We start from the raw sequence: 21,650 nt of genomic DNA, 5'->3' as shown, positions 1-21,650 counted from the left end.
GAAATACACATGCAGTTGCTCTGCCACTACTTATTCTATCACATCCAAAAAACATAAGTTGACATGCTTATAACAGGCCAAGTCATTCCTATCCAAAGAAGGCTTTTTAAGGGACTGGCCCAATCACTGCCTATTTCAAAGATTTTGGGAAGACTCCAAGTTAATTTTTGCAAGGGATTCCCTATCACTTTCCCCCAAACATTTTTTAATAAGGCGGAAAGGGTAAAGATCCAAAGGACAAGTGATGGCTTTTGCAACACCAAGTATTCTATCAACGCCCATTGGCAAGATCTGAATCTATCTGTACAATTCTGACAAGGCAAATTTTCTGACATCTCAGGTACCATATCCACCTTCAACGTGGCATACAGGCAAGATTGGATAACAGATTTTATCAGCAAAAAACACTAACACACCATTGTTAAAAGCTAACTGAGGGACCAGGCCAACATTTCCCAGGTTATGAGCTGCCTTAAAACATCTGAGCTAAGGAAGGTATCAGCTGATGCAATGCTGATGGAGAAAAAAAAGCATTCTTCTCTGCCACCTGATAAGCCTGCAAATGTAATCAGATTTTGCCAGTTTTCCACCAACATCACTTGAGACATCTCCTTCCAACCCTCCTCACATCCTCTTAAATCCCTTGCACGTGGGACCCTATTTGAGGGAATATGACGACTTGGGAAGCAATGCTATCAGCCCAAATAATCCATCATTCCAAGCAGAGACTAGGGCATCAGAGTCAAAGCCTAGAGTTTCAAAATTTACCCAACACATTCTGGAACCCAAGTGGATCTAAGTCTCTGAGGGTGGAATATCCTAACAGGCCAGCTGCCCCCGCAAGGAGGAAATAAATTCAGCTGTGCTTTGGGCAGATATCAATCATATCATGACAGGAGCCAAATCTCTAGCTTCCCTTCTCAAAATCATATATTACTTTGGTACACTGTCAGCCCATTATATGGCTTGACAGAAAAATGATAAAGACCAAAATGCATTAAATCATTTTCATTTGATCACGCCATTTGTTTTTCATACGATGCTTTTATGTTCTGAAAACTATAAGACTTTTTTCAGCCTATATGTAATTAATTTTGTGTATTCCTCATTTTTCATGTGTTCATTTCCAAGAGTTTATAAAAATGCATAATGTGCTAGGATGGCGGATGTTCTCTGTTTAAATGATCTAAGACTCCTTCAAATGATTCTTTCATTTTGACTTTGTTACAAAGACAGTTTTTTTTAAAATAATCTATTTGATGTTATCAGAGTAGGAATTAAAAGACTTTGAGAAGAGAAGCAAAAAAGTAAGTTATATGCTTTTAAGATTAAGTACAAATAAGAGGAAAACTTCTAAAATACCTATGCCTGGTGAGAGTTGGTAAGGAGAAAAGTTCTCATCTAATCTTAGAAGCTTTTTGATCTTCTTTTCAGATTTCAGAAAGGCTGCCAGATACTTGGAACCAAACTCTTGTAGCTAAAAAAGACCTCTTGGAATTATCCATCTCCCATCCCAGATAGAATGCTTAAAGGGGTCAAACACCACCATTTCCAGTGCACATAGTGCAACTCAGTTACCTGGAAGAACTGGTCGCAAGACCACCAATGACTAGGCCACTTGTTTTTGATGATAAACCTCTTACATTTCATTGGTCCTTCTCACAACCCTAGCATTATCCTATCAGTGTGAGACTGGTTGCGAAGCTATTATTTTTGTACAATGTATACAACATGAAGAGTTCATGCCATGTCATACTCAAGAGGATTCTAAAGTCTAACACAAGACAGGACACAAAAGGGACAAGGAGCATTGTGAGAAAAGAAGCACAAGGATTTAGACAGGCCACTGCCTAAAGGCTTACTTCAATTAAAAATTACTTCAATGCTTAACAGACTTCTGGAGAGGGGGTGGGGTAAAGTTTTCAGCAAATGTGGAATCTTTTGCAGGAAAGCAAATGCAGAGTTGTCTTGCGGCCCCTCAAGAATGCTCAAGTTGGTTGCAATAGGTACACTCCTGTGGAATTTAAGCAAAATGCTACCTGGACCAAGACACAGTATTGAGAGAGAAAGGATGAACATGAAACGAAGGCGATACAAATGTTAAGCAAAGGAAGGAAGGGAAGGAACAAGCTGTAGGAGTGAGAAAGGGTCATAAGGAAGACTATTCAGTGGCTGCAACTGGTACAAAAGACGGTAGATAAATTCCTCATTACACAGTTCATTACACAGAAAGCGATCGAAAGCCCTCATTTGGCTTTCTGAAAGTTCCCAGGCCTAATCCATGCCCTTACCCCTGCACCAGTGGTTCTCAAACTTGGTCAGGACCCCAAAGTAGCTCACAAGGCCAGAAGGGAAATGGAGGAAAGGGCAAGCTTATAAAGGAAGCCTGTGGCATATTAGGGTTTGCCTCTGAATAACATGAAAAGGGCCTGTTGCTTAGTAATGCTATACATTTACAAACTTTTTAAAATTGTAAACTTCCAGGAGATTCTTGCATGGAGTCATTTTGTGAGTCCTGAAAAGTAGAGTACATTATTCCATTTGCACAAGGACCGCTTCCCAAAGCCAGCTGTGCTATATTTTAGAAAATATCTCCTCTTCTCATATTCATGAAGATTCTCATATTGTTAATGTAAATGTGAATAACAACACAGTGATTGATACAGACATTTTATTGAGGATTGCTCCATTGTTAACGGAACATCTTTCACTGCAGCAACAGACCAGGTCCTTTAACAAGTCACTGCTGCTGGATGCAACAACTGACCCAACAATACTTCCAGAACTGCATCTTCAGGAACACTGCAATCATATCCAACACAGGCTGAACACACAGTTATTCCCCCAACCCACTGAAGGTCTGAATTGTCCAGATTACACTTCAATTTATTTAACCTCCCGTACTTCAGAGGCAAACCCTTACTATATCACTGAGACCTTCAGTACTTCAATAGCTCCTCTAGCTTCCAATCTCTTGAAAATAATAAGATTCACAGCCAAAGGCTATGGGGATAGAACAGCAATATCCTAGTCTGCCCTCCAGAATGGAGGGAGGGAGGGAATGCCTTTACAAAGCACTACATTCCCCCAACTTGTCTCAGTAAGGGATATCCTTGATGGTGGTACTGAAAATTTTTGAGAGGTCCAGAAGAACCAATAAGGATTCGTTCTCCTGTCCATCTTCCAATGAAGATTATTTGCTAGGAAGACTAAAATAGTTCCAGGGCTCAACACAAGCTAAAATGCAGACTGAAAAGGATTTAGGTAATTAGTACCTTCTAAGCATCTCTCAGAACTTTTGGGGGGTTGGGTCAAGACCAAAAAACCGGTGTTACAAACACAATGAATGGATAAATAAAAGCAAGATCAAGTATGGAAGAGCTTTTAGCTGGAACCCTCCTAAAAGTCCCTTAACACAGCCATCCTACCCTTATTATGGGGCTCTTCCCTCAGGTATCAAAACACCTGCACAAGTCGCTTTCCTGGCGCAAGGCACAGAGGCAAATACAAAGGGTCTGATGATACAAAAGGTCATGGTTCCATCTTACACTACCAATGGGTGCATAAGTGCTTAGTAATACCATTCAGTGCATAATTTGCCTCATGTTCTGTTTCCACCCTTTTTACACATCCTGGCTTCCTGTTTAGTGTTTGCGCCAGTTTACAAGATACTAAAAATTACAACTTTGTTAGCAAAAGATATTTTTATTGGATTTTTACGATTCAAGCACCTTCGGCTTATAATTTTTAGAAAGAGCATGTTAGGAAAAAAAAAACTAAGGTTCTTCTTTGCTAATTTGTATGAACAAAAACGTGCAATTTAAACAATATTTTAACCAGATATGCTCTTGTGGGAAACATGAAGGCATCACGAAACAGATGAGTCTGTTACAAACTCAAGCAACACAACACAATAAACATGTTTCCGCTGCAAAGATGTGAATTTAGCTCTTTACAGCTAGTAACTTGGACTACTCTAATGAGAGGCAAAGGAGTGTGCCTGCTTTCTGTATGCCACAAAGTACAAGTTATCCATTTTATGTAATATGCTTCATTAAGATCTGTTATGAATATACTTCTCAGTGCATCTTGTTCTTACGTACTCAGATCTTCTCAACATATCTTTCTGATCTCTTAGCCAACTGGGTTAACTGGGATAGGACTGACATGGCAAACACAGTTCTGAAATTCCATTCTTACTCAGTACGCGACTACTACTTTTATGTTGTAGGGAACAGATTTTAAAAAAAAAAGTTAAATCAACCAAGATTTTAAACACACAATAAAATAATCTACATAACTTTTAAAAAACTTCTCTTGTCAATATATTTGTATTTACAGAATGTTGTGAACTTATTTATAAGGTGTAATGACCCACTGATAATGTTTACAGAATTTATTACAGCATTTATTTACTATCTTGAATGTATAGATTCCAGGACTCCAGAGGCACATAAGTTTAAAAGGCCAACAACACTGGAACCTAATGAAAAAAAAACCAGAAAAAAACCCCCAGAAATATAAAACAAACCAAAACAAAAAGTTAAAATGAGAAGCAATACACTTCTAGAGTCATCCTTCAAAATCATGATACAAAGCAGTAATTTCTATTGCAGAAAAATAATTAATTCCACCCAACAAACCTAGAAAAACCCTATTTACAACCACACGTTTTAGAAGTATCATTAAATTCTGCAATGCAGTCACATCTAACCTGTCATTAGAATTTAAAAGTTCTAGTATAGTAATATTTACAAAAGCATACAATATTTAATTCAATCTTCATTAAGAACCATCAAGTGAAAACCGATTGTAAAGTCACAATACAAATGTTTCAGTGAGGGGAGGGAGGGGATTTATATTCAGTATCATTTGCAAAGTACAGAAGCCAGTACTTCAGATAAAGCTTAAATTCTCCCAAGACCATGTCTTTTAAATTAGGTTATTGAAAGCTCCAGTATTGTAAATGACAGGTTCTTTAGTCAACTTTTACTACACTGTATATTTTGGTCACAAACCAGAAGCATGCGAAGAATCCAATCGTTCCTGCAAAGGAAACACACAAAGAGGTAAGAATGTATCAAAGTGTATTATAAATATCTAAAATATTATTCAAAATCAGAATTCAAATCGATGTGCTGCCCTTAGCACCAGGAACAGGATTTGGGGGTGGAGGGGTGTTTTGAGTGTCCACTGGTGGGGGAAAGCTGAGCAAGTCACATTCCATTGCACTGGATCATACCCATTCATACTATACTACTGTAGTGTCTAATAAAAATGCTAACCTATTTACCACACATGGTATATTCTGCTCTCAGATCCTCTGAGCTGCTGTGCTAATCCGAATGAACCAAGGAGCAACATCAACTCAATGTCACCCTCCTCTGTACTGTAACTTCTTTGTTTAGAGCTGCAGAGTGTTGTAGTCGGGTTAGAACTGAGTGTTGTAGTCGGGTTAGAAGGGGTGATTAACACATGGAATTCATTGCCACAAGAGGTGGTGGCAGCTACAAGCATAGACAGCTTCAAGAGGGGATTGGATAAGCATATGGAGCAGAGGTCCATCAGTGGCTATTAGCCACAGCTTATCGTTGGAACTCTGTCTGGGGCAGTGCTGTTCTGTATTCTTGGTTCCTGGGGGTGGGGGGTGCACAGTGCGAGGGCTTCTAGTGCCCTGGCCCCACTGGTGGACTTTCTGATGACACTTTGTTTTTTTGGCCACTGTGTTACACAGAGTGTTGGACTGGATGGGCTACTGGCCTGATCCAACATGGCTCATCTTATGTTCTTATGTATTATAAAGGGGTTGAAGGGGTTCTTTCTGGGCTGGTACGTGTGGATGACTGAACTGCTGGTGGTCTGTGAAGGAAGAGCTAGCCTTGGTAACAGCTGCTTTTGAAGACAGATTTCGAACTTCCTTGCCTCCATTTTTATGCAGGCACTATTGTAATGAAATTAGTATTTATTTCCCCTACCTCTGCCCTAAAGCAGATACTGAGACTCTAGCATAGTCAAAATGCAAGTTCAAGTCAGGTCAAGTTATAAAGAACGGAATTCATTTGTTTTAAATCCTGAGACAATACTTCCAATTTTAGTACTGTGAGATATATGCTGCACGGAATGATTCTGTACATGCTGCCTTGGGCAAGGTCCCTGGAGAGGCAGCACAAACATCTTTAAAAATGAATAACAGTAAATTAATTAAATACTGGGAATTTAATTCAATTGTCAGGGAAGCATATTCCCAAGTATGTATGCATACAATTGCTATCTTAATGAATTTTTACACCCTTCCCAGTGGATTCCCAACAACAGAGACAAACTTTGTTGTCCCCATTCCCTCCACCTGCAGGCAAAATGCCACCTGATATGCTGCTCTTGGGGGGAGGGGACAGGGAACTTTAGGAAAGGGGGAGTCAGAGGTCTGCACCAAAACCCCTTCGCCACAAATTCTCCAAGGGATCCAACCCAGCAGATGCATTCTTCTGGTAGTTATGCATTTGAAGAAAGAGTCGTTTTTATCACTGAAAGATTCAGCAAGCCTATAGCTGTGTGTGCACTTTCCACAACTGAATATGCAGGAGCAGTACTGGAAGGTGGCATAATATTTTTAGATTACACTTGCACATCTGAAAGATAAACTGCCCCAATAAGCAAAAGGCTTCCAGATACTTGGTTTAAAAGACATCAACATAAGCCTCTGAGGACAATTTCACATAGCTGAAATTTGTTCTGCAACTGCACATCAGTCTTCTGTACCTGAGTGTATGTCTTCACAAAAAGTAAACATGGGGTTGGTTTTCTTCAATCTTGCTTGTTTTTTTTGCTTTTGACAGTATTTAACTGCAAAATTTTACCTCAGAACTTACTGGAGACACTGAATACCACCACCCAGTCCCCCCAGTTTTGGGGGCATTGTTTCATGCTTTTATATGGCTGTTTTAATTTCAATGCCTAAAAATGTGTTTTCTTTTGTAAAGAGGCTTGGGTTAAGATTTAACAGTACAGTAGTTCATTCACTATGAAAAATTTCATGAACCGCCATGAATGATATCATGGTACCAAAAAAAAAAATGTCATGCTACCTAAGCCACTGATGTTTAACTGACTCATTTACTCTGAGACACTGTGGTGGGCCCAGCTGTGAGTCAGAGATTTGTCACAGAGCTCCCAGGATTCCGCCTGCTGCGTCTGATCAATGACCTGGAACGTAGCGTGAGAAGCGAGCGCCCCAAGCATGTGCTACACCGGCAGAGCAGCAGGGCACCGTCAAAGCCCTTCTTGAGGCTGACCATTTTTAACAGATGAGTAAGCAGGAATATAATAGTTTTGATACAACAATTATGAGTCTCTCTTTTTAGCTTTTACATCATCTTGACACGGGAAGCTGAATGCCTTTGGGGCCTGTGTGTGTAATTCTGGTAATTTGCTGGAGTGCTCTCTCTCTTCAATATGATGAAATGTACTACAGGGCTCCTTAATATACAGCTTCTATTTTCTTGTAACCAAATTCATGGAAGGATTTTTTGGGGTGGGGTGAACAGTAATAACTAATAGTATCAACATTTAACTGGAAGAAACTCAACATTGCAATCTCTCTTCTAAGGGAGGCAATGATATTCCCAGATTGTATGAGCGTAGGAGGAAATAGAACCATAGCTAGTAATGTTATTACAATAGTGCCAACTATACAGACATTAAGGTTTTGATGCATTTGCCTTTGGAGAATGCAGTCCTTCCAAGATTATAAGTTTGTATAACTTCTGCCTAAAATGTAAGGGTTAGAAGATTGCAAGCAACAAAATCAGAGGGAAAGGAATCTGGATTTTGCAATTTAAAATTTTCCTGAAATACCACGGATTTAACTTTAGGAACTATACAGCTAACAGTTCAATACTGGCAGGAAACTGCAGCAAGTGAACTGTAGCAGGAGGAGCAGAGAAGTAAAGAGAACAGGTAAGCCAGCTACATTTTAAGTTCCTCATAGGTCATGATGATGCTGGGCTGGATAGAACTAAACTTCCAGCTAATGGAAGGGTCCCCTGTCCCCCAGCAGCAGCATTTCGGGGAGACCAGCATACCACAGTGGGAAGAGGGAGGTAGAACCATTCTGTTCTGATGACAGAACTGCCTCCTATGACTGGAAAACTCAGTCTGGATCCAACCCCTTCTGAGGATCACCATTTACATTATAATTTTAATGAGCACGCATTTCCAAGGTGTACACAAGATTAAGAAAAGATGCACTTTAACTGTTACAGAACCTTAAACTGTACAGAAGTCACACTGTCAGGCAGAGTCCCTAACAACAAGGATACACCATCTTCTTTCCATGCCATGGAACGAACCCCAGTCTGCATCCTATGACTAAGTATTGTACTTTGGGTGTCTGCTTACGAATCTTGCTGCCAATGGTGGAGGTAACACAGAAGTTTTATCACAGTTGCCTGCAGTTATTCTAAAATGCAACAGTGATCTTAAATCAGGGATTATTTCAGCAGCTTCCTCAGAATTTTAAGCTAGAAGAACTAGGCAGGGATATGAGCCATCGTTGAATAACTGAGAAGATCCTGTGCACAGATTCAGTAAAACATTTGTGTCATATATAAATTAGAAAGACTAGCCCAGGAGTCCTCAACCTTTTTAAGCCTGTGAGCACCTTTGGAATCTGACACACTGTGGTGGGTGCAGCCACAAAATGGCTGCCACAGAAGGCGGAACTAGCCACACAGTGGCCCCCTCAGTTTACTGTCAGTCACACAGAGACTGGTCACTGAGCTGTGGTGGCATTAAAAATCTTCACAGCCAATGAAAGCCTTGCTGGCCCAAATCCCCCCTTGGCCCTGCCCACTTTCTAAAAGCATTTGGTGGGCTCCAGGAAAGGTGTATGCAGGCATCACAGCACCCATAGGCACCATGCTGGGGACCCCTGCTCTAGCCTATGTCTAAATTTAGAAGTGTCTCTAAATTCCTACATACAGAATCGCTGGTATAAATATACACAAGAGCTAGGGTTGGGCATGAACTGAACCACGAACTGCAGTTCAAGCATAAACTGGGCCAGTTCATGGTTCCCAAACTAGGCGTTCAGGAGAACATGCCTCCCACAAACTCCCATGGAGGTTCGGGGAGGGTTCATGCCTTTCCTCCAAGCCTTGGCTTTCTCAGGTACCCCGAAGCTGCAGGACTCCTGGGGAAGCCAAGGGAAGGCTTAAAGATGCCTCCCATCCCCATCTGTCTTTCCTTCCCCAACCAGCCCGCTGCAGAGGACCAGCTGGGGAAAGGATTGGAAGGGACAGCTGGTCAGTTTCACTTATATATACCTGAAGCAAAACCTTGCAGCTGGTCAAGTCCACTGAAACTATATCCAACCAGAAGTGAGCTCTGAAGGCATGTAAATGCCTTTGGAGATCACTGGGGATGGGAAAAACCACAAACCGGACAAACCATGAACCTCCAGTGAAAAACCCAAACCACAAACCTCAGTTTTCCCTAACAAGTATTCCAGACACAATGCAGTTTTTATACCACACAATGTTGTAAACAAAAATTCATTTTCCTGTTATCATAAGGGCTCTGTATATAATTTTTTTTACCAGCTTTGCAATTGCATCTCACTGTCACACATTTAAGCCACCTCTAAAGATGAATTATTAAAATACATATTCACCTGTAAAAAGGAAGAAGATCAATACCATTATCATTGTATAGCCAAAGTATAAGATGGTGCTTGCTGTACCCGTAATTTGGAGTTTGGAAAAGAAATAATGTATTGCATATATAAGAAAGTAAACAGCAGTGAAACCACTGGTGAGGAATGAACGCCACTGCCAGTGGTAGTCCTAGAATAAAGAGAAAGATGGTTATATGCTAGCAGACACACTGTGGGTAGAATGTTTCTTCACTCCACAGGCCTCAGATTTAGCAGGAGCTCACAGGAGCACAGCTCCTGAACCTTTCTGATGACTCCCCCTCTTCCTCCCCACCTACCTTGTCCACTGAATAGTAGGTGCAGCTGCATAACAATCCCTAGATTAGGAGAGCGGGCAGCCAGCTAGCCACCAGGGGCTTTGCCACACCCCAGCAGCCCTCATTAACCCCTGGAGAAGCCTGCACACCCTTTTCCCACTTCTTATGTGATTTTGGGCAGTGGGTGGCTTGTTGGCCTTTTGACTAGGGGGGTGGTGGCCAAGGAGAGCCCCAGGCAAGCAGGCCTCACTTGCCCAGGGCTCTCCTTTTTTGCATTGGGTTGCTTTCGGTTTGGGGTGGTGGTGACATATGATAATGAATTATGCTAATGAGCTCCACCACCTATTTTTCTACATAACGACCCTGTCATTCCATATGAATAATCAAGACAATAAATGCAGCACAGAACTATTTCATGCTTAACAGTCAGGTCCTGTATAATGTTACTTTGAAAAGTTCCGTATGTGGAACTTTTAAAGCTATCAGGAGCTTATACTTATTTACAAACACTAGTTTAGGCAATTTCTGCCTTGATGTACAGCCAAGAAGCTCTGTATTGAAAACTGTTAGAGAATTTATAATTGTTCGACATGCCTTCACAACCACTGCCTAAAATACCATGAATTCTACAATATTCTCATCCCTGATTTGGTTTGCCTCTATTGTTGATTACCAGGGCCTGCAGAATTTAGTTGTATCATATGCAGCACGTTGCACTGGCAATTAGAGGATATCATTTTTACTTGCTTTAAAATCTGAGTAATTGGGCAAGGGGATATATGCCTTTCCAAAAAAAGAATCACTATAGACTTACCTCTGCGCACAAGTGGAAATAGCAAAGTAGGATGGTAGCCTCAGAACATGTGATGACAAGAATAATGAACACCAGAAACAGGAAACCAAACATGTAATATGTCTGATGAGACCTAAAAACATAACAAAAGATAGTGTTGGTGCATGTAAGTAATTAAAAGTACTGCATTTTATCCAAATATCCTTACCTTATAAACAATGAGTGTTAACTGATTCTGGGGAAATGACCTTGTTAAGCAACCTTTGTTACACTCCAGAGACCATGATATAAACTGAACCCCCCGCCCTTGTTTGATGCAGAAAATGCCCATGGACCTCAGAAACCCAAATCAAAGACTGCCAACACTGTCCCCTGTTTGGTTCGAGACCTACAAGATTTTCTGTGGTACTGGAACACCCATGGAAGATAATAGTGCCATGTCTAGGGTTGGCATGGACTGGGAAAATGAGGTTTGGTTCATAGTACACAGCATGCCTAGTTCATGAACCATGAACCATCACAAACTTTTAGGTGCTAAATGAACTGGTTTGGTTTGTGACCTGGTAGATGAGCCCCCCCCCCCCCCCCCGTAAGCTAGAGACACCAAACTCTCCGGGGCTCTCTTGCCAACTGTCCTCTATCTGCCCTCCAAGTTCGGTGCAGATTAGATTTAAGGGGTCCATGTTACAGTCCCCCAAAGAAGGTCCCCCAGGAAACTGCCTTCCAGGGAAATGACAGATGGTCATTTTGACAGGCCAACTTTCAGCTGGAGCCACCACAGTTGCAGGGGACCTCCCCCAGATGCTCTTCTAGATGCCCTCCAAGTTCCACCCTGTTCCTTTGAATTTTGGTAAACGTTTAGATTGAGCGTTAAGAGCCCTGTGGCACAAAGTGTTAAGGCTGCAGTACTGCAGTCCTAAGCTCTGCTCACGACCTGAGTTCAATCCCCGGTGGAAGCTGGGTTTTCAGGTAGCCGGCTCGAGGTTGACTCAGCCTTCCATCCTTTCGAGGTCGGTAAAATGAGTACCCAGCTTGCTGGGGGAGGGGGGAAGTATAGATGACTGGGGAAGGCAATGACAAACCACCCTGTAAAAAGTCTGCCGTGAAAACTTTGTGAAAGCAACATCACCCCAGAATGAGAAACGACTGCTGCTTGCACAGGGGACCTTTCCTTTCCTTAGATTGAGCAGAGACAGTCTGGAAATGTATTCATTCATGAACTGCCACAAACAGCTTGAAAATTTGTAGACAGGTAATGCCTACTGACTGCCACGGACTTCACAAACCACGAACAGGGAAAAATTCATCACAAACTTTAGTTCGTGAGCCAGTTCATGCCCATCCCTAGCCATGGCACACGGGACTTTTTCATCCCAGATGGCTGTGCAAGGCCAAGCAGCTGATCATTTGCAGGAGTCGTGGCATTGCTCAGTCACCAAAGTACACAGAGACACTAGGAAGGCAGAGGCAAATGCAAGCACTGTTTAAAACAGAGAGGACACACTTTATAAGAGGGAGTCTTATAAAAGAAAACACAGTCTTACCATATGCTGTTCTGAATGAAAAAAAGCTGAATGAAGATGCATCCAAAGGGTAGAATCCCTCCCATAATAATGCCAGGTAACGGTTTTGTATAAAATGACTGTTCAGGAATCTGACGAGGGATCTGGTTAGTACGAACTGGATGTTCTATGGCCTTTAAAAGGGGGAAGGGGAGAGAAGAAATCTTAAAGAGTGAAGTTATATTTATGCATTCAAACACACACCATAATATGAAGCAGGTATTTATATCAAAATAGTTGGCAATCTTAACTATGACTTTTTGTTAGGCTAGGAATCCAGGGCAGACACAAGTACAAGGGGAATCTGGGATAAGATCTGACAAGTCCAAAAAATTCTTTTTTGAAGATCATCAAGATGCAGGTTATCCATGAAGAAATGGAACAATGCAGCATCTTGCTAATCAGTGTTCCCTCTAAGCTGAGTTAGCGTGAGCTAGCTCACAGAATTTTAACCTCCAGCTCACACATTTTTGTCTTAGCTCGGGAAGGATGACCCCAGAGCACAATAATTTATGCAATAGCTCACAACTTTAATGCCAGTAGCTCACAAAGTAGAATTTCTGCTCACAAAACTCTGCAGCTTAGAGGGAACATTGTTGCTAATTCTCTACAAGGAACTCAACAATCCCATTGAGACAGCAACCTCACAGCCTTTTAAAGGAATACCATTCAATACTTCTTTTGAAAGCAGCTTAAAATCAGCAAGAGCATGATATTTCTAGTGCATTGTACCACAACAGGCAGTATCAGAAAGAAAACTTACATTCTTCTTAAAACCAAAGTAGGCTCCAATGAATGTCAGCGGTACAGATATGCAAAACCAAAGTGCCAGAACAGCAACCAAGGTACCAAATGGGATGGCCGCGGAAGAGCCTTCGCCCCAAAGAATCAGGTTCATGATAAAGAAATCCGCAAACACCACACTTCAAAAAACAAATACACGATTCACGTTAATATTCATACTCGATTAATTTCAATGTTACTGAAATCACGTTACTGTGTATCTAGTTTAAAGTCAAAACCAGGCGACACACACAGAATATCAGTTGAAGAGGTCAAGCAAGCCTTTCTCTCTTAATTGAAGAAGACTGAATTCCAGCAGGAGCCGACGTTTCAGCTGAATACCTCCCAATATATGTCTGTCTTAACTACACTTCAGGGGATAACTGCTTGCTATGATTAAACAGAAAGGTTTAATGTAGGGACAGTACAATACATGACACCTGCATGAAAGCAGCTACTGTATGGTCCAGAAAGCAGTTTCAGACAACAAAGCCAGGAATCAGTGAATAGCAACCTTAATTTAAAATGCTGCGCACTCCAGCCATGCTGGTACTGCTTAGTCAACCAGCACATGGCAAAAGTAAACAAAGTCTACAAAAAAGGGGGGGGGGGCACAGTGGATTGCTCTGGCACATGATGCTGTTGATACACTTATTGAAGCTTTGTGTATTTTGGCTGGATGTAATGTAACAAACAGACTTTTAGCCTCCAGCTCACACATTTAATGTAATGGATGTAACGTAACAAAGAGACATTAGCTTACCCAGGACAAAGGAAGGCTGTCAGCAGAACATTGGTCTTCCATTTCTCACCTCCAAATGCTGCATAAAAAAAAAAAAATCATAGAGTTGGAAGGGACCTCCACCAGGGCCATCTAGTCCAACCCCCTGCACAATGCAGGACATTCACATGGAAGGGACATCCCCCAGACACATACATCTCCAGTGTCCCCTGCTCCATGCCCAGAAGATGGCAAAAGTCTCCAGGATCCCTGGCCAAACTGGCCTGGAGAAAAAATGCTGACTGACCCCAAAGTGTCAATCAGCATTTCCCTGAGCATGTAAGAACTAAGCATTGATACAATCCTTCCCGGCCTCCTTCTCATGAGATGTCTAATTCACAGAATCAGCATTGCTGTCAGAGGGTCATCTAGCCTCTGCTTAAAAACCTCCAAGGAAGGAGAGCCCACCACCTCCTGAGGAAACCTGTTCTACTGTGGAACTGCTCTAATTGTCAGGAAGTTCTTCCTAATGTTTAGTCAGAAACTCTTTTGATTTAATTTCAACCCACTGCTTCTGGTCCAACCTTTTGGGGCAACAGAAAACAATTGTGCCCTCTCCTCTATATGACAGCCCTTCAAGTACTTGAAGATGGTGATCATATCACCTTAGTCATATCCTCTCCAGGCGAAGCATACCTAGCTCCTTCAACTTTTCCTCCTAGGACTTGGTCTCCAGACCCCTTACCATCTTGGTTGTCCTCCTCTGGACCTGTTTCAGCTTGTCTATATCTTTTTTAAACTGGGTTGCCTGAAACTGAACACAATACTCTAGGTGAGCTCTAACCAGAGCACAGTAAAGCGATACCATCACTTCACATGATCTGGATACTATACTTCTGTTGATACAGCCCAAAATTGAATTTGCCTTTTTAGCCACTGCATCACACTGATGACTCATGTTCAGTGTAAGGTCCACAAAGACCTCTAGATCCTTTTTGCACGCTAAGACAAGTCTCCACCATCCTATTATAATGCATTTGATTTTTCCTACCTAAATGCAGAACTTTACATTTTTCCCTGTTAAAATTCATTTTGTTTGCTTTAGTCCAGTTTTCTAGTCTGTCAAGATCATCCTGTCTCTGTCTCCTACTGTATTTGCGACCCCTCCCAATTTAGCATCATCTGAAAATTTAATAAGCATTCCCTTTATTCCTTAATCCAAATTATTTACAAAGATGTTGAACAAAACAGGTCCCAGGACAGATCCTTGAGGCACGCCACTTGTCACTCCTCTCCAAAAGGATGAGGAACCATTCACAAGCACTCTTTGGGTGCGATCTATCAACCAGTTACAGGTTCACTTAACAGTAACATAATCCAAACCACGTATTACCAACTTGTCAACAAGGATAGTATGTGGAACCTTATCAAAAGCCTTACTGAATTCAAGATAAACTATGCCTACAGCATTCCCCTGATCCAGCAAAGTAGTCACTTTCTCAAAAAAGGAGATCAGGTTAATTTGACATGATTTGTTCTTGAGAACAAATGGCTCTTGGTAATCACAGACATCTTTTCTAAATGGTCAAGGACTGTATTCACATGACGTGTATGTTTTTTTTCAGACTGTATGATGATTTGTTCTAAAACTTTTCTAGGTATAGATGTTAAGCTGACAAGTTGGTAATTACCCAGATCCTTCTTTTTCCCCTTCTTGAAGATGGGGACAACATTTGCTCTCCTCCAACCTTCTGGCACCTCTCCTATTCTCCAATAATTCTCAAAAATAATGAACGAGACTCAGAAATTACATCTGCAAGTTCTTTTACTACCCTTGGGTGCAGTTCATCTGGCCCTGAGGACTTAGATTCATTTAAAGAAACTAGGTGTTTATGTACTACTCCTATGCTGATCCTAGGCTGCAACTCCCTTCCCCTCACCATATGTTCTGTTTTTGCCATAGCCGTTTTCCCCAGTCATTAAACACAGTCAAAGGCAATCCATTCAAACACAGCACTCTGCTTCTCTGAAAAGGCTTTAACAAGTATCTGCACTACTATGCCTCTAAACCAATATGCTAATATAATAAACCCAAGCTTTTCCCTATTTTGTTCTTCAACATCAAGTTCAAAACTAAAACAGACCAGCATTTTACATGAACTTGCATTGGGATAAATTACTGCTAGTTTTGTTTACTGCAAAATAAACACTTCTGATAACAGGCATGAACGGGCTTTATATAAGTAATGACAGAATTCTGTATTCCACTCTTAAGTTTTTTTATCCTTTGATTTCTTCACAACTGTGAAGCTCAGAGGCCTCCATTTCAAATAAATGGCTTATGCAATCTCATCCAAATGCACAGCATAGACTTTACCGCATGCCTATTGAAAAAAGTACATGCCATGTGAATACACTGACATTATTTGAGAAACTCAGTAAAGAGAAGGGAGCTGTATTTTTTATCTAAACGTACAAAAAATCCCAAAGCAGATTTTCTATGGTAAACATAATGCAACTTTAAAAGCCACCAACAGCCTGCTGCCATACCAAAATTGTGTCAGCTGCCGCTTGTTCTCTACAAGTAGAATTAATTGATAGCAACTGACAGAAATGAAAATATAGTTGATTTGAAAGTTTACAGGAATGAGGATAATCTAAACCTGCAAGCAGCCCCTCTTCAATCTTAAATACTTGCCTCTCTTGCCCAGAGGGCAAACACAGAGCAATAAAAAAAAACCCCACTACTGTGATGATAATTTCACCTAATGAACTTAAGTGCTGTCACATTAAATAAACTTTTCTACTTACATTTGTAGAACCTGGCAGCAACATAACCTGCTGGTGTTCCAAGCAGCACCCACAAGACCACAGCGCAGGTCATTAGTGCACCCCGATTCGCAGGGGACAAAAATCCCAGGCAAGCAAAGACTGGGGGAAAATAAACAACACAAAACATTATAGGACAGTTCTTGAAAGATGCTATGCTTTATAAAGCCTTTCCCAAATCCACAGTGAACAATGGACAGGAATGACGAGATCACACTAAGGCCCTTTCTGCACTTACCATTCCCTTCGTTTTTATTCAGTGTTAGAATCGAGATGGTTAAGTCTGCTGCAAAACAGCATCCAAAAAACCCAGGGCAACAGCGGGCTGCAATCAGGCTAACTGCTAAAGAGAAGTAATGTCACGCAGAATGAGGGACAGGGGAACCCAGAATAAAAAGAAGTCTGAATTCTATTTTATTGCAGAACTGCTTAGAAGAGACTGTGATAAACATGGATTAAAAGGAGAGTGCAGAAAGAGCCTGTGTTTCTGTCCTTTTTCTAGATACTTCAGATTTCCCCTTTGGCAGCTCTGACCACTGATGCTTAATCACGCTGCTCTGTCACCCGGCCACAATAAAGTAACTGGCAGTGCCCTTTTGAGCTCCGCTACGGAAGTTCCATCTGGTGTACCCCCCCTCATCTAGGGTTATTTCCCCACCCCCACTTTCAGATTTAAAGCCACCTACGGTGAGCTGTTGCTAGCCACAATTAACATACAACACTTTGAAACCTTTGTTAGAGACCAAATTTCAAGCTGGTTTGCTGCCAGCCATGTTTTGTGGAAATATCTGGTGGGAAGGAACACCCGCAAGAGAAAGGAGCAGAGGGCAAGCACGTGCAGCACACCCGATCGTTTAACCCTTTGTGGCCTACTCTGTGCTCCAGGTAGTGTTAGTTGGCCCACGTATTCCACTTTTGCTTTACTTACATAATGTAACAAAAGTCATAATTAAAATCTGTGTTCCAGAGCCTAGAAACACAGACAGCAGCATTCCTTTTCTTGGGGGCCTGAATATGTCACCATGAACCAGTTTCCAGCCAAATTCCTCCTGAGCATCTTCCTGCAAAGTAATTACAGCCAACTTAGTGTATTACATTGACAAGGAACAGTTACACGTTTCAGTTCTGTCTCCTCACTCCAAGTAAGTAATGCACCTGTGCAAAATTCCTCAGAATAATCTGTTAAACCTACCTGAAATGCAAGTAAAAGACCACATACACTAAGTCAAACTTAATGTCTCCCCTGCTGCACCTCCACTACTGCAAGCTCTTCTGCAACCAATTTCTGGGCAAAAGGAGAAAACTCCTAGATGTTACACAAGATCTTGTAAAAACAGAATTGTGGCAAGTCTACTTATGTTTTCATTTGCTCATTGCTGGATCAGAGCCCATCTATCAAATGGGAAAAAATGGACTTCTCTTGTAGAATAGTTATAAACAGGAAAGCCAGCGTAAAAGCACTGTGTACAAAACACACTGTGCACAGTAATTCAAATACAGTCTCACTGTCTCATATTCACCCTAGTTTAGCTGCACCCATGACAGAGAACTGTAGCCATTATGAGAAACAAAATGCACTGCCTCCCTTGCTTTGTGAGAGGAAAAGGGAGAAGTTAAGATTTTAGCATGAAATTGCATCAAGTCCTTGAGCATCACAAGCCATAATGTACCAGGGCAGAATTCTGCAGGCAATCATCATGTGCAACTTGCAGCAATGCTTTAACTAATTTACAATCACAAAATATTCTCCAAAAACATCTAGATATGCCAACTTGAAATGAAAGTTTCCATCTTTCTATCTGTTTTTGGCATCCAATTAATTCACACCATTACTTTTAATTGCTCTAAATCAGGGGTGGCCAAACTTGCTTAACGTAAGAGCTACATAGAATAAATGTGAGATGTTCGAGAGCTGCAAGACATGAATGTCAGATGTTTGAGAGCTACAAGGAAGGAAGGCAAATAGATGGGGAGGAGAGAGAAGAGGTGGAAAGAAAGTAACTTTAAATGCATCCTCCAAGCCACCATCTGGCTTGGCTTGGAGAAGTGACTTTAAAAGGCAAATGCCCTCTCCAAGCTCGCCAATGGGCAGTGAGGGAGGGCTTCAAGAGCCACACAATGATGTGAGAAAGAGCCTCATGTGGCTCCCAAGCGACAGTTTGGCCACCCCTGTTCTAAATAAACAGACGTACATTTATTAATTGCTCCAAATGAACATGCATCTAAATGAACAGTTAACAAGAATACCAGTGATAACAACCTGTCAACTAGGAACCTTTAGATACCTGGCTAAATCAGGTTTTAACTAGGCAAGCCCAATCTCGTCAGATCTTAGAAGTTAAGCAGAGCCAACTCCGGCAAACAGTTCGACTGAAGACCACCTTGGAATACCAGCAGTCAGGAGGACAGGGACAGGCTTTATTCAGCTATCTCTGAATATCCTCCAAGCCCCCAATAGGGGTCAGTCACCAGAGGTCACCATGACTTCCAGGTGCACATACACACTCACACATGCACATAAACCTGAACAGAAATATTAAGCTTGGCAGGTTATTCCAAAATCTGGCCACTACCACAGAAAAGGCAATGCTCTCGCTAGTCACCCACCATACCTCCAAAAAGGGAAGGGGTTCATAGCAAGGCCTCTGCAGAAAATCTTAACAGAAGGGCATTCTTTTTTTTTTTTAGAGAAAGGAATGCAGCTTGTATGTTTATTAAGTGTGTGCCACTCCTAATTTGTATAAAGATACAACTCTGTATTTTTCATTAGGTAGAATGTGCTCCAATAATCCACTAGCTTGCTCAAAATGGAAACTTCTTTTTAAGTCTAAAGAACATTTTATTGAAAAAATAAGTTTAAAGTCATAATACGTAGAAGAGCATAAGAAGCAACAGTTACAAAACAGTACAATCAAAAAAGAAACCTAAGCAACATATGAACGAGATAATATGGACAATAAAAAAGGAAGGTCTCTAATACAAAGAAGGGACACTATGGTTAGGACAAAAGGGATTGGTGAGAGAGGGCACCCTTGATGGGTACCCCCTCCTCTCTCTTCACTTCAATTTTGACAGCTAAACCTTTTAATTGGAAATTACATTCTCTCTCAAGAGAGAGAAAGAGAGAGAGCGTAATTTCCAATTAAAAGGTTTAGCTATCAAAATGAAAGTGAAGAGTTTAAATTTGTTATTAAGAAGGGAGACAGGATGGTAAGATTTTGGATAGAAGGGCATTCTTATACTGAAGGAGAGAGCCAGGGACTTCACAAGGAGACATTCACAAAAGAGTAGAGTAGACTGGAAACAAAACCAGTTTTAAGATGCTTCTCATTACTGTCTGCTGCCAGCTGGGATTATATACCCAAAGTATATTTCCTGTTATAAGTATGAAATCCTAGCCATAAAAAAATACTAAAATTCTGCCTGTGGTTCTTTTTTTTCAGGTAATATGGACCTTAAAACAACTTCATATAGTCAGAGAATAGCAGATCATTAGAGAATATAAGCAACAGATCTGTTTATCCACTGTTAGTTGCAGCTGAGCCAAAATGAAGCTATTTGTGAATAACAAAAGGAAACTGATTGGCAAAGTGTTTGCCTAGAACAAAACATGTTTGAGCACTTACACCAGTTGAAAACATCAACATTCAGAAGGTATGTTACACCATACAACATAAACACTGCATCTTGGTCTTCTATGAAGTGCAAAAATATAATTTATTATATTTTTATTACCTCAAATAAAAAACTGGCTTATTAATCAGAAATGAAAGTTTCCATATTTCCATCTGGTTGTGGCAATCACTGTATTACAGTTATAGTTGCATTTCAAACAGAGCCATGAAAGGCTCCTTCTATCTAAAATGGGATGGCATCATTCTGAATATTGGGGTCCACTTTCTTTTGCAGGCAGGAAGTTGTTGCATTTTTGTCTCCAACCCTAGTGGCGCCCTTCACCCTCAGTCTGAAGACATCCTCAGCCACAATCCATACAACTGAAACAATTAAAAACTACAAGTGGTTTCCTATTGTTTATTTCTTGAATGAGCTGAAGATACTTCTGAGAAATCCCAACTTCCACTGTTGGATTTTTTTTTCCCCTAAGGAGATATGGCGTGTGAAGGAGGGAGTGGTAGGTTTCTCATTGATACCTTTGCTTGTCTTTGCTGTTTATATTGTAATTTGTTGTAAGAAAGTTTTAATGACTGATGCAGTGTCATCTGCTGGATTGCTGGGGTAATGGTTGTTATCTTTTATTTCTTGTATACTTTTGTACATTTTTAAAAAACAAATTTTATTTTTAAAAAATTACACAAGTGGCAAAAGATGCAGAAATGTCAAAAAGCCAGGAGGTAATGACAATACACAGGATATAGGTAGCAGATTGGGCCCAGCAGCAGCCCCTCCAAGGTCCCCGACAAAACATCCCCCACAAATAGGGTGGGACAAAATGGTGCCCTCAAGTTTCAGTTAGGCGGAACCCGTCATGGTGAATATCCAATGTTCCTTCTGTTGTTAGGAATTGGGGGCATAATTCTGAATATAAGGATGACCAAAAGCCATGCAGACCAAAGGAGGGAAAGCTGAAGTTCTGAAACGAAATCCAGCTTTGTTTTTATACAAGGTGCATCTTTGTAAAGTCAGACAGGAATACGTTCTATTAACACAAAAAAAAAATTAAAATCTGTCTGACGAAGTGTGCATGAACACAAAAGCTTCCATTCTGAATAAAACTTTCATTGGTCTTAAAGGTGCTACTTGACTCCTGCTTTGTTCTATTGCTTCAGACCAACCCGGCTGCCCACCTGGATCTACAAAAGAAATTAGAATCCTTTAAAGTGTGTGTCATGATGGCTAGGCTGGCCATCAACCACAAATTTGGGGCCCTTTCAATTTTGGAAGGACAATCAAGTTTCTTATTCATGGTTAGTTGTTCAGTGATTATTCAGGGATGCCCTTGCAAAGAGAGTGGCGAGGCAGCTACTACAGCTTT

The 21,650-nt window shown here is 41.0% G+C and overlaps 1 protein-coding gene across 1 annotated transcript in view; it reads right to left on the bottom strand.

Moving 5' to 3' along the window:
- Positions 1 to 3,685: 3,685 nt before the first annotated feature.
- The window catches only part of TM9SF2 (transmembrane 9 superfamily member 2), a 43,252-nt gene continuing 25,287 nt past the window's right edge, over positions 3,686 to 21,650 (bottom strand). The window contains exons 10-17 of the mRNA XM_060233662.1: positions 17,586 to 17,718; positions 16,640 to 16,759; positions 13,871 to 13,928; positions 13,088 to 13,247; positions 12,307 to 12,458; positions 10,784 to 10,895; positions 9,671 to 9,842; positions 3,686 to 5,046 (exon numbers count right to left, since the gene is read on the bottom strand). Of these exons, the coding sequence (XP_060089645.1) occupies positions 4,979 to 5,046; positions 9,671 to 9,842; positions 10,784 to 10,895; positions 12,307 to 12,458; positions 13,088 to 13,247; positions 13,871 to 13,928; positions 16,640 to 16,759; positions 17,586 to 17,718 (975 nt within the window). The 3' untranslated portion in view covers positions 3,686 to 4,978. The remainder of the gene's footprint in view (positions 5,047 to 9,670; positions 9,843 to 10,783; positions 10,896 to 12,306; positions 12,459 to 13,087; positions 13,248 to 13,870; positions 13,929 to 16,639; positions 16,760 to 17,585; positions 17,719 to 21,650) is intronic.

Source organism: Heteronotia binoei, chromosome 3 (assembly GCF_032191835.1).
Source record: "Heteronotia binoei isolate CCM8104 ecotype False Entrance Well chromosome 3, APGP_CSIRO_Hbin_v1, whole genome shotgun sequence".
Taxonomy (NCBI): domain Eukaryota; kingdom Metazoa; phylum Chordata; class Lepidosauria; order Squamata; family Gekkonidae; genus Heteronotia; species Heteronotia binoei.
Note: the sequence above shows the minus strand (reverse complement) of the source record. Positions and strands in the feature narration are given on the sequence as shown.